The sequence below is a fragment of the Eumetopias jubatus genome, unplaced genomic scaffold, assembly GCF_037043125.1.
Source record: "Eumetopias jubatus isolate StellerSeaLion01/CBP00866 unplaced genomic scaffold, mEumJub1_p1.0 scaffold_1, whole genome shotgun sequence".
NCBI lineage: Eukaryota > Metazoa > Chordata > Mammalia > Carnivora > Otariidae > Eumetopias > Eumetopias jubatus.
Genome location: NW_028274807.1, coordinates 199,655,764 through 199,670,559, shown reverse-complemented (window position 1 = coordinate 199,670,559; position 14,796 = coordinate 199,655,764). Strand labels below are relative to the sequence as shown.

Genomic DNA, 14,796 nt, shown 5'->3' with positions numbered 1-14,796 from the left:
ACTTTGTCGAGTGCTTTTTCTGCATCTGTTGAAATGATCATATGATTTTTATCCTTTCTTTTATTGACGTGACATATCACATTGATTATTTGCTAATATTGAACCACCTTTGCATCCCAGGAACAAATCCCATTTGATCATGGTAAACGATTTTTTTAATGTATTATTGGATTCAGTTGGCTAGTATTTTGTTCAGAATTTTTGCATCTGTGTTCATCAGAGATATTGGCCTGTAGTTCTCTTTTTTTGTGGTGGCTTTATCTGGTTTTGGTATTGGAAACTTGCGTTTTGATGAAGGGTTAGGTACTGGAAGTTCCTCTGCCCATTTGCTCTCTCTCAAGGCTTAGAAGGATACTGAGTTGGGATGAGACATATTGCTTGTGTTGTATGGTGTTTGGAACAGATGCTGTATCTTTATCAAACCGGTGTTTGACGTTCTACTGTGTGTGAGAGAGGGCAGCAGTGAGGCAGTTGGAGAGAATGCCCCAGAACTGAACAAGGAGTCGGTTACTAGTTATCTGCTAATATAGACTAAAGAGTGACCAAAACCTTCACACTTGGCAGTTCTGCAGTCATTGGTCATGGTGACTCATTGTGGGCATTGCTGGGCGGGTAGTCTTTGGAGCTTCATAAGGGTCTGCCCAAGATTTGTGGTTTTGATTCTTAGTTTTTGGATGTACTTTGTGGATCAAGATTTCTAAAACTGGGTGTGGGGCAGTTGGAGATCTTGTTTTCCTGAGTGGTGGGCTTGCCTTCTATCTCAGAAGCATGTCTTCTCTGAGGGTTGCTGAAATTGGAAAGATTTCTGGCTCTTTCTGTGTGAGCCTGTGAGCTAGAGCCTATGATTTTCTTAAATCAGCCTTCTTCCTGCAGTTTCTGCCCCCTACAGGTGTTCCCACTGGCAGCCTGAAGGCTTCTTTCCAAGGTGGCTGCTTTATAAGGTTAGCAGGCCTTGCCTCCCACAATTCCAAGGCAGTGTTGGTATCTGGTGATGGAGGGCTGAGTGATCTGAAACCCTGGGAGAGTCCCATGACCTGGACCAGCCTGTCACCCAAACACATGTGCTGGTGGTCTGTTTCCCACCTCTTATCTGTCATTCCTGCCATTAAGGGTTAGTTGTGGGTGGTACAGCTAGGGCAGAAATCTTTATGTAAATAAACCCAGAGACTCCAAGGACAGTCTGAATCTCATGTGCAAACATGCCAGGATAGAGCACATCTGTGTGAGACTGAAGAAGTGAATGCTGGTCTTTGGGTTGCCCCTGCAGCAAGTTCTCTCCTCCCCCAGGCCCCTCAGGGTTTTCATCCACTCCTGGCAGATAGTTCTCAACAGGCAAGCAAGTCCCTGAGGGCCCCAGGGCCTTATTCCCCTGTGGAGTCCTGGCTTCCCCTTCCTGTGGCCTCCCCATTTCCCTTTGATGCTTGGAGCTTCTGCTTTGGGGGATGACCAGGGAGAAAAGGTCACAGTGTGTGCTGGGTCCAAGACCAGAAGGAGGACAGGGGAGTGGACCCTCAGCCTATTGCTGCAGCAGCCTCATAGTGCAGACTGGATCCTCTCAGCCCAGGAGTGGGCAGGGAACCGGCACCCACGGAGAATCCAGCATGTGCCTGGCCCTGTGATTGTATAAGGATGCCATTGTTTTCCCCTTTTTACAGATGAGAAAACCGGGGCTGAGGTTGGGTCAAGCTTTAGCCTGCCTGGAACCGGGATTCAGCCAAGGACTTCTGGAGATGGGGCTTCCTGTCGCGTCTGCTCTTGTTATAGGGAACTATGAGTCCTGGCTTGTCAGGGGGGCAGGTCTCTCAGGAGGAACTTTCATATCCTGCTTTGCCCTTCGGCCCTGAGAGGAAAAGTGTTCTAGAAGTTGGAAGTTTTGAAAGCTTGGGAAGATGTGTGGAGTTTCCCTGGGCTGAGGGGCTCCTGCTTTGACAGGGTAGAGCACGTGTTGGATTTCAGAGCATTCCCTCAACTGAGTGCCCTCAAGAGGGAGGGACTGTTAGTGGAATCCTTCAGGGACTGTGCACACTGCCAGCCCTTTAGGCATGTTCAGGCTTCCCAGTGCAGGGGCTTTCCCCAAATGGCCTTGAAAATGCGGAGATGCCAGCTTGCTTGTGACTTGGTTGGATTCCTTGTAGAGCTCGTATTTGTTTTGCTCCTTGTGGCCCTTCATTGAAGCGAATCACTGCCACTTAAAGTGCTCCCTGGGCCTCACATTCCCAATACCAGGATGCTCAGAGAAGCATGGATGTTAGAACTTTCAGGTTGGTACCTTTCCTTCCTGTCTGAGGAGTACCCAGGACCTTGGGGACTGTCTGCTTCAGGTTTATAGATCTGGGTCGGATACCCCTCCCATGGCAGGGCATGGCCAACACTCCAGGATCGTGAGGAGCCAGGATCTGCAGAAGGGAAGGCAGAAGTGCAGGTTGGAGAGGCTATTAGATGTTATTAGCATGTAATAATGTTACTTAGCATAGTTCAGATAAGTGTATGTCTTCCGAGGGTGGCCGTGTGGGAGCCTTGGCCAAAGAGTGGCTTGGGCTTATTCCTTAGGAAATGTCTGGCAGCAGACCTGTAGCTGTTGGGCTCAGCAGAATAGGAATTGAGCCAGGCTGGGAGGCTTGAGGAGGTGGAGCCCTTCTCAGTTTTCTCTGTTATAAAGTGCCCTTGGGTAGCTGGTGAGACTTGGAAAAGCACTGGGACTACTTACTCATCTGTGCAGATGGCATGCATAGGGCTGGGCACAGGCATAGCCGCCTGGGTACTCAGGGATGACCCATGGGCCTGGCCAGCCAGTTGGTACCCACTTCCAGAGCCTGTCCTGGTCTCTCTCCCAGCCCTGTTTGCTCTTCTCTACACATGGCTTCTCCTTAGATGACTTCACCTTGAGCTCTTCATTCTTGGCCCTCTCTCTGCTGGGTGTGCTGTCATCCCAGTGGTGGCCATTGGGATGGAGTACGGTGAGGAAACATGCTTGGGTTGCTGGAAACCTGGCTACACCCTGGCTCACCTACTGTCCGCCTCTCAGGACCCCAAGCCATACCCCACTGTTGTAAAACGTTTCATGGTTCCATGACTACTCCATTTGGGCCTTACAGCTTTGCTTCCTATTTTCTGCAAAATGAGAGCATTTAGCCTTTGCTTTACATGCTTATATGTGGATGTGGCAGTTTTCATATTTAATATAACTGAACCAAAACATTGGAAGTAAGTATTGTTTTTGTAGCTAAAAAAGATTTTATTTTATTTTTTTAAAGATTTTATTTTTATTTATTTGAGAGAGAGAGTGAGAGAGAAAGCACAAGAGGGGATAGGGTCAGAGGGAGAAGCAGACTCCCCACTGAGCAAGGAGCCCGATGCGGGACTCGATCCTGGGACTCCGGGATCATGACCTGAGCCGAAGGCAGTCACTTAATCAACTCAGCCACCCAGGCACCCCGCTAAAAAAGATTTTAAAGGAAAAATATATTTAGTGTTTTTCATGGATTTAAAGACACCCATGTTTACAGATACTTTGCCATTTCTGAATGTTGGGTGTGTTTGCAGTGGATGGTGACTGACAGGAAGGGGGTTCTTAGTGGTGCCTTAGGTAGATGGTGGTGCACCTCGAGTTGCTGTGGTGTCACAAAAGAAGCTATTCATAGACCCTCTGTGATCTCAGTGGCTCAGAAGCAGTCACTAAAGGACAGCCCCAATAATAGTAACTTATAATAATGTCACGTCTTCTCGTGGGTTTTTGGAGGTAGGAAATCTGTTTATAGGGGAGTAAGTATCTAGTCTCTGGTAAGATTGATGGAATGACATGCACCTGGCCATGGGTCCTGACTGGGAAGATCAGGTATGGGTCTCCTTCCCAGTCAGGCACCTGGCTTTTGGCAAGAGGAATCCTGAGGAACCAGAGCCTCTAGGGAGCCCAGCAGGCATGGCTCTGGCCTTCCTGCTGCGGGCAGGGAAGCATTTTAGTGTCCCTCTGCTGAAAAGCAGTGGCCATGCAGGGCCATCCCTGGGCTGAGGCTGGCAGTAAGACATGCCGTCTCTTGGCCATTGTTATCTCTGGGCTTGATGGAACAGGACCGTGGAGCTGAGAGTGACTTTCGTTAGACCAGAGAGTGGGTGCCAACTTTCTTGGGTTAGGGGCAGAAATAGGTGTTTCCCAGAGGTGAGAGTAGTCATAGATCAGCCCGAGCAAGACGCAAGCCTTGCTTCCCTCTTGTCAGCTGATGGTAGAAGTTTCTCTGGCAGCATTCCTTTGGGTACCTTGATTATCACCAGTGTCCCTGTGGAAAAGGACTTCTACCCTAAAATAGGAGCACCTGGGAGGTGCTGTTGAGTGCAGTAAGGGGGTGAGCTCCTCAAGGCCTGCTTCTGGGGCCTGGGCTCTCCAAGGACAGAGGTAGGCTCTGTATATTTCCCAAACTTAGTTGACTAAAGAACTCTCCTTTAGAGAGACCAGAGCTCCTTGGACTCTTTGATCAACACTGTTCTAGAGTTCCCCACCCCGGGTGTTGCCATTTTTCCTGAGGTTTGAAAAGCAGGGTTAATTAAGACGTTAGATATGGCTAGCTGAATTTGCCATCCAGATGTGTCCCACTGTACTTGAATGTATGTCCAACTGACGTGGTAGTTGTAAGTGAGGCATCTGGGGACATTGAATTGTCCCTTGCACCCAGGGCCATGTGCATTTCCACTTCTGGGCAGGAAGGGCATATGACTCGAGCAAAATTGTGGTGTCTACAGAGGGCAGGGAGAAGTCTGAGACAGGGTTGGAAAGGAGTGCTGAGGGATGAGACACTTGGACCTGACTCCACATGCCAAGTGGGTGAGTAGGTGGAGGGCATATAGCTGTTGTGAAACCTGCAATGTTCTTGAGCTCCATGGCATCAGTTCTCTGGGATGAGATGTGTGTGTGAGTGCCATCACTGCTGTCTCCCCATGGTGTGGCCTTGGGCAATCATTTGCCTTCCAAGCTAGCCTATCTGGCAGCCCCAGTCTTTCTTGACAGGTGAAGGAGAGCTCTAGGAGAGGAGTTGGTTTCCCCAACAGAAATTCTGAGTTATACCTTTAGCCTGTCGCACAATTCAGGCTGGGCCAGGGAGGAACTATTGTGATCATTGTCAGCTTATGCATCGACAGTACCCCTTAACTCATGCTGGTGTCTCTTTTAGGTGTCAGCAGCGGGGAAAGAGGCCTTGCCGTCCTGGCTGCACTGGGACCCGCGCAGCCACACCCTGGAGGGCCTCCCTCTCGACACCGATAAGGGTGTGCATTACATTTCAGTGAGCGCCACGCGGCTGGGGGCCAACGGGAGCCACGTCCCCCAGACATCCAGTGTGTTCTCTATCGAGGTCTACCCCGAAGACCACAGTGAGCCGCAGTCTGTGCGGGCGGCATCCCCAGACCCTGCTGAGGTGGTGTCATTGGCCTGTGCTGCCGACGAGCCTGTGACCGTCTTGACAGTCATTCTGGATGCTGACCTCACCAAGATGACCCCAAAGCAAAGGATTGACCTCCTGCACAGGATGCAGAGCTTCTCAGAAGTGGAGCTTCCCAACATGAAGCTGGTGCCCGTGGTGAACAACAGACTGTTTGACATGTCAGCCTTCATGGCTGGCCCGGGCAATGCGAAAAAGGTGGTGGAGAACGGGGCCCTGCTGTCTTGGAAGCTGGGCTGCTCCCTGAACCAGAACAGTGTGCCTGATATTCGTGGTGTGGAGGCCCCTGCCAGGGAGGGCGCGATGTCTGCCCAGCTTGGCTACCCTGTGGTGGGTTGGCATATCGCCAACAAGAAGCCCCCTCTCCCCAAACGCATCCGGAGGCAGATCCATGCCACCCCCACACCTGTCACTGCCATCGGGCCTCCAACCACGGCCATCCAGGAGCCCCCATCCAGGATTGTGCCTACCCCCACATCTCCAGCCGTTGCTCCCCCAACAGAGACGATGGCCCCTCCAGTCAGAGATCCTGTTCCTGGAAAGCCCACAGTCACCATTCGGACTCGAGGTGCCATTATTCAGACCCCGACCCTAGGCCCCATCCAGCCCACTCGGGTGTCAGAAGCTGGCACCACGGTTCCTGGCCAGATCCGCCCAACGATGACCATTCCTGGCTACGTGGAGCCCACGGCCATCGCCACCCCTCCCACGACTACCACCAAGAAGCCACGAGTATCCACACCCAAACCAGCCACGCCTTCTACTGACTCCTCCACCACCACAACTCGAAGGCCGACCAAAAAGCCACGGACACCCCGACCAGTGCCACGGGTCACCACCAAAGCTCCCATCACCAGACTGGAAACCGCCTCCCCGCCTACTCGCATCCGTACCACCGCAAGTGGGGTTCCCCGTGGAGGAGAACCCAACCAGCGGCCAGAGCTGAAGAACCACATCGACAGGGTGGATGCATGGGTGGGCACCTACTTCGAGGTGAAGATCCCATCAGACACCTTCTATGACAATGAGGACACCACCACCGATAAGCTGAAGCTGACCCTGAAGCTTCGGGAGCAGCAGCTGGTAGGCGAGAAGTCTTGGGTGCAGTTCAACAGCAATAGCCAGCTCATGTATGGCCTGCCCGACAGCAGCCACGTGGGCAAGCACGAGTACTTCATGCACGCCACGGACAAGGGGGGCCTGTCTGCTGTCGATGCCTTCGAGATCCACGTCCACAAGCGCCCGCAAGGGGACAGGGCTCCTGCGCGGTTCAAGGCCAAGTTTGTGGGCGACCCAGCCCCAGTGGTGAATGACATCCACAAGAAGATCGCCCTGGTGAAGAAGCTAGCCTTTGCCTTTGGGGACCGCAACTGCAGCACCATCACCCTGCAGAATATCACCCGGGGCTCCATCGTGGTGGAGTGGACTAACAACACGCTGCCCCTGGAGCCCTGCCCCAAGGAGCAGATCACTGCGCTGAGCCGGAGGATCGCGGAGGATGACGGGAAGCCTCGGGCCGCCTTCTCCAATGCCTTGGAGCCTGACTTCAGGGCCACGAGCATTGCTGTGACAGGCTCGGGCAGCTGCCGGCATCTGCAGTTTATCCCCGCGGCACCGCCCAGTAGGGTGCCCTCGGAGGCGCCGCCCACGGAGGTGCCAGACAGGGACCCCGAGAAGAGCAGTGAGGATGACGTTTACCTGCACACGGTCATCCCGGCTGTCGTGGTCGCAGCCATTCTGCTCATTGCCGGCATCATTGCCATGATCTGCTATCGAAAGAAGCGGAAAGGCAAGCTCACCCTTGAGGACCAGGCCACCTTCATCAAGAAGGGGGTGCCTATCATCTTTGCAGACGAGCTGGATGACTCCAAGCCTCCACCCTCCTCCAGCATGCCACTTATCCTGCAGGAGGAGAAAGCCCCTCTCCCCCCTCCTGAGTACCCCAACCAGAGCGTGCCCGAGACCACTCCTCTGAACCAGGACACCGTGGGAGAGTACACACCCCTGCGGGATGAGGATCCCAATGCGCCTCCCTACCAGCCCCCCCCGCCCTTCACGGCCCCCATGGAGGGCAAGGGCTCCCGTCCCAAGAACATGACCCCATACCGGTCGCCCCCTCCCTACGTGCCCCCTTAACCCACAAGCGCCTGGGTGGAGGCAGGGGTAGGGCAGGGCCCTGGAGACAACACGGTGTTGTCTGTGGAGACCGGTGGCCTGCAGACCATCGCCCACTGGGAGCCGACACCTGACCTGGCACACACTGACACGCGCGAGGCCTGGCTGAGCCCGCCCTCTCTGGTCCTCCAAAACCCCAAAGCAGCTGGAGAGACTTTGGGGACATTTTTACTTTTATTTTTTGCCTAACAGCTTTTTGTTTGTTCATAGAAAATTCTTTGCTGCGGTTTTGATGTCTGGCTCTGAAAGCACTGTTTGGAGTAGAGGTAGATGAGGGAGCAAGGAGCCGTGAACGAACTCGCAGGCAGTGCTGGGCGGCCTCCCGGCTCTCTGCGTTTTGCCTTTAACACTAACTGTACTGTTTTTTCTATTCACGTGTGTCTAGCTGCAGGATGTAACATGGAAAACAGTAGCTAAAGATTAAATTCAAAGGACTTTCAGAAGTTAAGGTTAAGTTTTTACATTTAATCTGCTGTTTACCTAAACTTGTATGTATAATTTTTGGGTGGGTATGGGAAATTGCTTTGCTAAAAATAAGCTCCCAGGGTGTTTCAAACTTAGAGAAGACCAAGGGACAGTATTTTTTATCAAAGGAATCCTATTTTTTCACACTATGTAAACTTGGTTGCTCTGATATGGCAGAGCCTGACTGGGGGCCTCCCGGCTGTTGCTCTGGGGCCAGGGCCCTGGTGCTGGGCTTGTTCTCCCGCTCTTGCCAGGGGCCAGAAGCTGGAGGGGCCTCTTGGCCGTGGACATCCACACCCCCACCCCATGCACGCTAGTGGCCCACCACCAAGGGGTCTTCATTTCCATGGAAAAGGGACTCCAAGAGGCAGTGGTGGCCGTGGCCCCCAACCTAGGTGCTCCAGGGTGGGCCGGCTGCTCGTGGGGGTGGCTGGGGAGGTCGAGGGACTCGACCACGTCAACATACTTTCTTTTACCCTTCTTCTGTGTGTTTTTTTTTTTCCCCCTCCTGAAAGGAATATTATGGTTTTTGAAACACTCAGTGGGGGACATTTTGGTGAAGATGCAATATTTTTATGTCATGTGATGCTCTTTCCTCACTTGACCTTGGCCGCTTTGTCCCAACAGTCCACAGCCCCACCCTGACCCACCCCACCCCTCTTCTCTGGCACTGCAGTCCCGGGCCTGGGGCTGGGAAAGGTCTGGTGGCGGGGGAGGAGTGCCAGCAATAGTTCATAGTAAAAATCTGTGGGCTCTCAAAGCTAATTTTTTACTAAAGTTTTTATACAGCCTCAAATTGTTTTATTAAAAAAAAGATTAAAAATGGTGATGCTTACAGCAGTTTGTACGAGCTCTTAGTGTTGATTCCATGGAACTGACGGCTTTGCTCATTTTTTTTTTTTTTTACCCCTTTCTTTTCATAACGGTTTAAATTCTCAAATTACACTGGGCCTCTTTTGCCTTTTTTAGCAGAATGTCCGTGTGTCCATCTGCATCTCTGTCCCGTGACTCAGGGGTGCCCACTCTGCTTTGATTCTCCTCCTTTGGAAGAAACCATTTTGAGCATGACTTTTCTTGATGTCTAAGAGTTATTTTGGGTACCTTTTAGGGAGGAATGCCTTTTGCAATAATGTATCCCTTCCGTGATCGAGGGCTGGTGGGTGGACCCAGGCTCCCTTTGCACACCGAGCAGCCACTTCTAAGCCATATCGACTGTTTCGCAGAGGATTTGCATGTGCTGCCTCGAGGGGAGGGCTGGTCAGAGAGGAGGGGGTCTCCGGCCTTCCCTTCTCAGGAGGGTCTTCCCCCTGCGCCTTTCCCCACAGGGCCCAGCCTCTCTCCGCTGCCCAGCCCTTGGTGGGGTACTCAAGTGAGCAGTGCCCCTGTGCGGGGCGGGGAGCCTGTGGCTGAGGGCTCAGTGGACCTCTGGTGACCGGGTCTCGTGCCTCCCTGCCCTGATCCAAGCCAGAGTTTCCCCAACGCCCCAGAGTTGAGCACAAGTGGGGTCTGACCTGGTGAGATTATTTTTGATGACCTCATCAAAAAAATAAACAATTCCCAATGTTCCAGGTGAGGGCTTTGAAAGGCCTTCCAAACAGCTCCGTTGCCCCTAGCAACCCCACCACCGGGCACTGCCACGCAGAGACATGGCTGGCCTGGAATGGCGTGTTGCCATAGCAACTGGAGGCGCTGGGGCAGTGAACAGAATAACAACAGCAACAATGCCCTTGCAAGCAGCCTCCTCCCCTGAGCGCTGGGCTGGCGATGGCCGTCGGGACTCTGTGACACAGAGCCAATCTTACATTCGAGTGCTCACCAACCACTGACATGTTTTTATTTCCTTCTATATGATTTTAAGATGTGTTTTCTGCATTCTGTATAGAAACATATCAAACTAAATAAAAGCAGTGTCTTTATTACAATGCCTTTGCCTCCAAGCATCTATTTCCCTGGCCCCTGCAATGTTGTAGGATATGAGTGGGGTACGGGTCTGGTTTTTATGTGACAGAGGGAAGACGGGACCCAGCCAGGCCCATTCAGAGGACTTGGAGGTGGCCTTCGTGCAGCTGACCTCATGGCCTCCATGCCTTATCATTTTTATGCCCCTGAGAGGGGTGGGTGTGTGCTCACAGCTCTCCTTACCACTCCTCTGCCTGAGCTGGCAGAGAAATCGTGAGCTTCAGTTTCCTCATCTGGGAGGACGGTGGGAAAGGTCCTGCCTGCCATAGCTGTCTGCCCCAGCATGGGTAAGCCCCTGCATTCCCACCTCAGCTCCTGCCCCAACTGTCTTGCAGTCTCGGGGCTGGCCAGTCTCCCAGGGAGTCTCAAGAAGGCAGGTTTAGCCTTGGCCTTTTAGTGGGGAGAAGGGGAGAACGGTTTCTGGCCAGACTGTTCTGCCCTGGCTGGGCCTATGTGTTCTAGGGGCCTGCCCCTAAGTGCCCTGCCTGGGATGGACAGGCCAGCTGGGTAGCATGACTCAGTGCCCAGGAAGAGGCTCTGTTGTCCTGGGACACTGCCCAGGGTGTGGGAGGCAGGGGCACAGCAGCTGTGTCCAGTGGCAGGGTCAGGAGCCATTGGTCACAGAACAACTGATACCTCTTCTGGGCTTGCTCCCACCCCCACAGGGTCCTCACCATCTCCACCTGTAGCCCCCAGGCTGCTTCTCTGCTCATCATCTTCAAGACCCAGAGCTGAGACCTATCTCCTATTATTGTAGGTGGAGTGAGTTCCAACAAGTACTTGTGGAATAGCACACTGGGTAAGCGCCAGGAAAGGCTGTCCCCAGTTCAGGGACATGGGCTTCAGCCCCTAGGCCTAGCAGCAGGGGCCCAGGAAATCACCCTGCCCTTGCTTGCTCTGTTGGCCTCAGGAAGTTCTGCTTAATGTTTAACCCGAAACCACCAAGTGGACTCATTAAAAGGATTCCTGGCTTCGGCAGAGAATAGTGAGGTCAGCAGGGCCAGGAAGAAGAGAAGCCACAAGGGCCTCTGGCCCCTGCGTTGCCCTGCTCTTCTTTGGGAATATCTGATGTTTGGACCGGCAGACCCCTCTCCCCAGCACTCCTGCAAAGTATGTTAACTTCTTGGTAGGAGTGGGACTGTACTCAGGTCTGAGCTGGAGAGAGGGTGATGGAGGAAAGGAGCAGGAAGGAAGGGACACGGTTGAGGGGACAGACCCACAGGAATCTGCCTTCCCTTGTACCTCTGGCCCAGGGCAAGTTCCTGGGATCCCTCTGGCCTGGCTTCCTTGTCTGTAAGGTGGGGACAGGACTGGTCTCCCAAGGGGTTCTAAGACACCCTGATAATTGGGATAGAGCCACTCCAGACACATCTGCCTGTAAAAGGGACAGAATCTGAGTGAGGCTGGAAGAATCTGCATTCTCTCCTGGTGTAGAAGCACTTCATTGGGTCAAGATCCTTGGGCTAGGCCTGGACCAAAGCTGTTGGCTAGGAAATACTGGGATGTCTAGGAGTTCCTCTAGAATACCACTAGTTTGGTGGGAAGACTCCACATGACTCATCCTACTGCAGCCCGCAGCCTGGCCTCCGCTTGTTCCCAGGCTGAACAAGCTCCTGGGAGAGGCCCTTTCCTAGCCCCTCTAAAGCATGGAAGGCCCCACTCCAGTGTCACCCTTTTGAGGGTGAGCTTCACTCCTTTCTAAAGATTACTGTATCTTAAAAATACCAGTGGGCTGGGGTGCCTGGGTGCCTCAGTCAGCTGAGCTTCCAACTCTTGGTTTTAGCTCAGGTTATGATCTCTGGGTCATAAGATGGAGCCCCACGTCAGGCTCCACGCTTGGTGCGGAGTCTGCTTGAGATTCTCTCTCTCCCTCTGTCCCACATCTCTCTCTCTCTCTCTCAAATAGATAAATAAAATCTTTAAAAAAATATCAATTGGGGCGCCTGGGCGGCTCAGTCGGTTAAGCATCTGCTTTGGGCTCAGGTCATGATATCAGGGTCCTGGGATCAAGTCCTGTGTCCGGCTCCCTGCTCAGAGGGGAGTCTGATTCTCCTTCTCCCTCTGCCTCTCTCCCTGCTCGTGCTCTCGCTTGCTCTCTCAGATAAATAAATATTTTTTTAAATACCAATTGGCTAATGACTTAACTCTTTTCCTGCTTTGCTTACCTTTTTGATCACCATCTTGAGGCAAGGTGATTGAGGCCCAGAGAGGAAAAGCATCCAGGTCCTGTGGCTAGTGCAAGGCAGGTTCGATTCTAAACACTTTAGGTTTCTTTTCCCGATTGTAAGATTTTGTTCATACTGTAGAGCAGCAAAAAATTATCTGAAGTCCCCTCCCACCCCACTGGGGGGTGCTGGGTACCATTTCCCTTAGGGGGACCCTATAAAAGACCCAGAAAAGATAGGGCAAGAGACTTAAAAGTGGGGGTTCCCATCTGCTGGGGATGGGGTGGGCCCACGTAGAAGCAGCCTGTGGTGAGGGCAGCATGAGACCCGGCCTCTGGGGCCCTCACTAGCTCTACTGCCCCCAGTTTTGGTGAAGGTGACCCTGAAGTCTCAGCTGGGATGGAGCGAAGCTGGTCTGATCGTGTTCCTGTGGAAGGTTCCGTGTGGCCAGGACGGTGCCCCTAGGTGGGTTCAGGGCGGTGATGGGTGTAGCTCTCAATCTTAGTTGTTGCTTCCTGGTGGCCCCCAGGTGAGCCCGGCAGAGTGGATTGTCAGCTTCTTCGGGCCCAAGAGGCGGACAGTGCCCGCGGGCTCCCACGAGGTGGCGCCAGAGGCCTGGGTAAGCCTAGCAGCGGTGGGTGGGCTGGGGAGGGCGTGAGGAGAGGGCGAGCCGGGCGCGGCCCACTGTGGGCGGGGCTCAGGCCTCCCGGGAGCACCGCGCGGAACCCGGCCGAGAGCGCAGCTGAGGCGGCCCCCGAGGGGACTGAGGCCTGCAGGAGGGCAGGGCTGAGCCGAGCTGTACGCAGGGCCAAGGCCGCAGGGGAAGCAGCTGGACTGGGGGCGCCGCCGGGCCGGTCCTTTTTCGCTCCGCCACCGCTGCCCAGCTCCCAAAGGCACCGGGACGAGTGTAGCTGGGGTTCAGAGCCTGTCCTTCGCTGGGGCCTTGCTCCTTAGGAAAGGGAAGCTGGCAGGGAACAGGAGGGGCGAATCTGGGGCCCAGGCTTTCTGATGGCCTCGGCTCCTGGGGCCCCGCCGGCAAACCTCGAATTCTGAAGTACGCAGGCGGGAACCAAAAAGGATGCTTCCTTTGCGCACTCGCTTGCCTTAGCTTTTGTGTGTGGCGCCTGCACACAGTAGGGCTCAGCGCTCGAAGGGTGCTCCCCGAGTCTACCCTTCCTCCGGCCTCGGAGCTCCTGAGCGCATGGCCTTAAAGTACTGTGGGGTCTGAGAGGTTCCTGAATGGAAGTAGGGCCCTCCAGTTTCATGGTTGGGGGGGGTTCCCCCTAGTCCCTGGGGAGACACTTGGCATTAGAAGCAGACAGGGATGGGGCCGGAGATTATTGATTTTCTCTGGATTGACCCTGGAGTAGAGGCACCCTGAAGCCCCAGGGAACACCTTACCCAAAGCTACTTCCACAACCCTGGGCACACACTGGGGCAGCTGGGAACATCCAGTTGGCAGCCGGCCAAGGCTCCCACGGCCAGAGCTACTGTTCCTGTTGCCTGCCTTCTTTCTTCATGGTGTCACAGCCTCAGGCTATAGAGGGCAGAACCCAAGTTTGGGACTTGCGGAAATGGCTGGGAGCTAAGGTAGACAGCTCCTTTTCCAGGGATCACTTCTCACTTCACTGCCTACTTCCCTCAGCACCTCTGTTGCAAAAGGTCTTGGGAGAGAAAGGTGAAGAAAGGCAGGTGATGGCAGGGGTGGGGAGGTCCTGCTGGGAGGTGGCAGCAGCTTGGCTCTGGCTGTGCCTCAGGGAGGACCCCCTTTGTCCTGGATGAACTCACCCTCAGGGCACAACGGGCCTGGTTGGGCCGGGCAAAGAGCTAGGTTTGGAGGATGCCGACGGGGATGGGTCCTGCTCTTGTTTGAGGAGCACGTAGTGTATAATTGTGTGGGGGCTAAGAGTTGGGCAGCTCGGCCTTCTTGTGTCCCATACAGTGATTAGAATGTAAATGAGAGGCGGAGGAGGCCATCACTGTGACCCCAATCCTCTGACTCAGCAACCCCTGTGCCCCTCAAGCCCTGCCTTGGCTCCCAGGTGGCACATCAGCTTACTCCTGGACCCCCAGCCTCCTCAGAGAAGCCTGGGTCAGGCAGGTGTAGGAGAGTGAAAGAGTCACACTCTGAGCCCCGAGAAGATCCCTGGAGCAGACAGGGGATGGGGGTGGGCTTGGTTGGAGTAAGCAAAGATGGGGGGAGGTGGGGGAGGCTCAGCTGAATACAGGGTCTTTCTGCTCTTTTGGTGGCAAATGGTGGATGCTCTTTATCCAGGCTTACTAGGAATTCCTCAGTCTGCACTGTCAGCTGTCCATGCCCATGCCAGGCCACCCCGCTGAAGGAGTTATTAATACCTGACTAGCAGAGGTAACCCAGATGTTGCTGCCCACCTGATACCTGCTGCTACGCAGGCCAGAAACTGGGGGAGTCAGGGAGGGCTCTCCTCAGATAACTGTGAAGCCCGAGTCTGATTCCAGTCCTTACAGTCCTCTGGCCACACCCCCTGCTATAGGGAAGGACAGTGGTCCTACACTGAGGGCCAGCAGTCACACCCTCCAGGTTCAGGGCCTGGTTTGAGGAGCAGCCAGACACAGGTCAGACT

At 54.0% G+C, this 14,796-nt stretch overlaps 1 protein-coding gene across 2 annotated transcripts in view; it reads left to right on the top strand.

The window, feature by feature from the left end:
- DAG1 (dystroglycan 1) overlaps window positions 1-9,991 on the top strand; it is a 71,005-nt gene extending 61,014 nt beyond the window's left edge. For both annotated transcript variants that reach the window (XM_028124445.2, XM_028124446.1), the window contains exon 3: window positions 5,163-9,991. In XM_028124445.2, the coding sequence (XP_027980246.1) occupies window positions 5,163-7,565 (2,403 nt within the window). In that variant the 3' untranslated portion in view covers window positions 7,566-9,991. The remainder of the gene's footprint in view (window positions 1-5,162) is intronic.
- The last annotated feature ends 4,805 nt before the right edge of the window (window positions 9,992-14,796 follow it).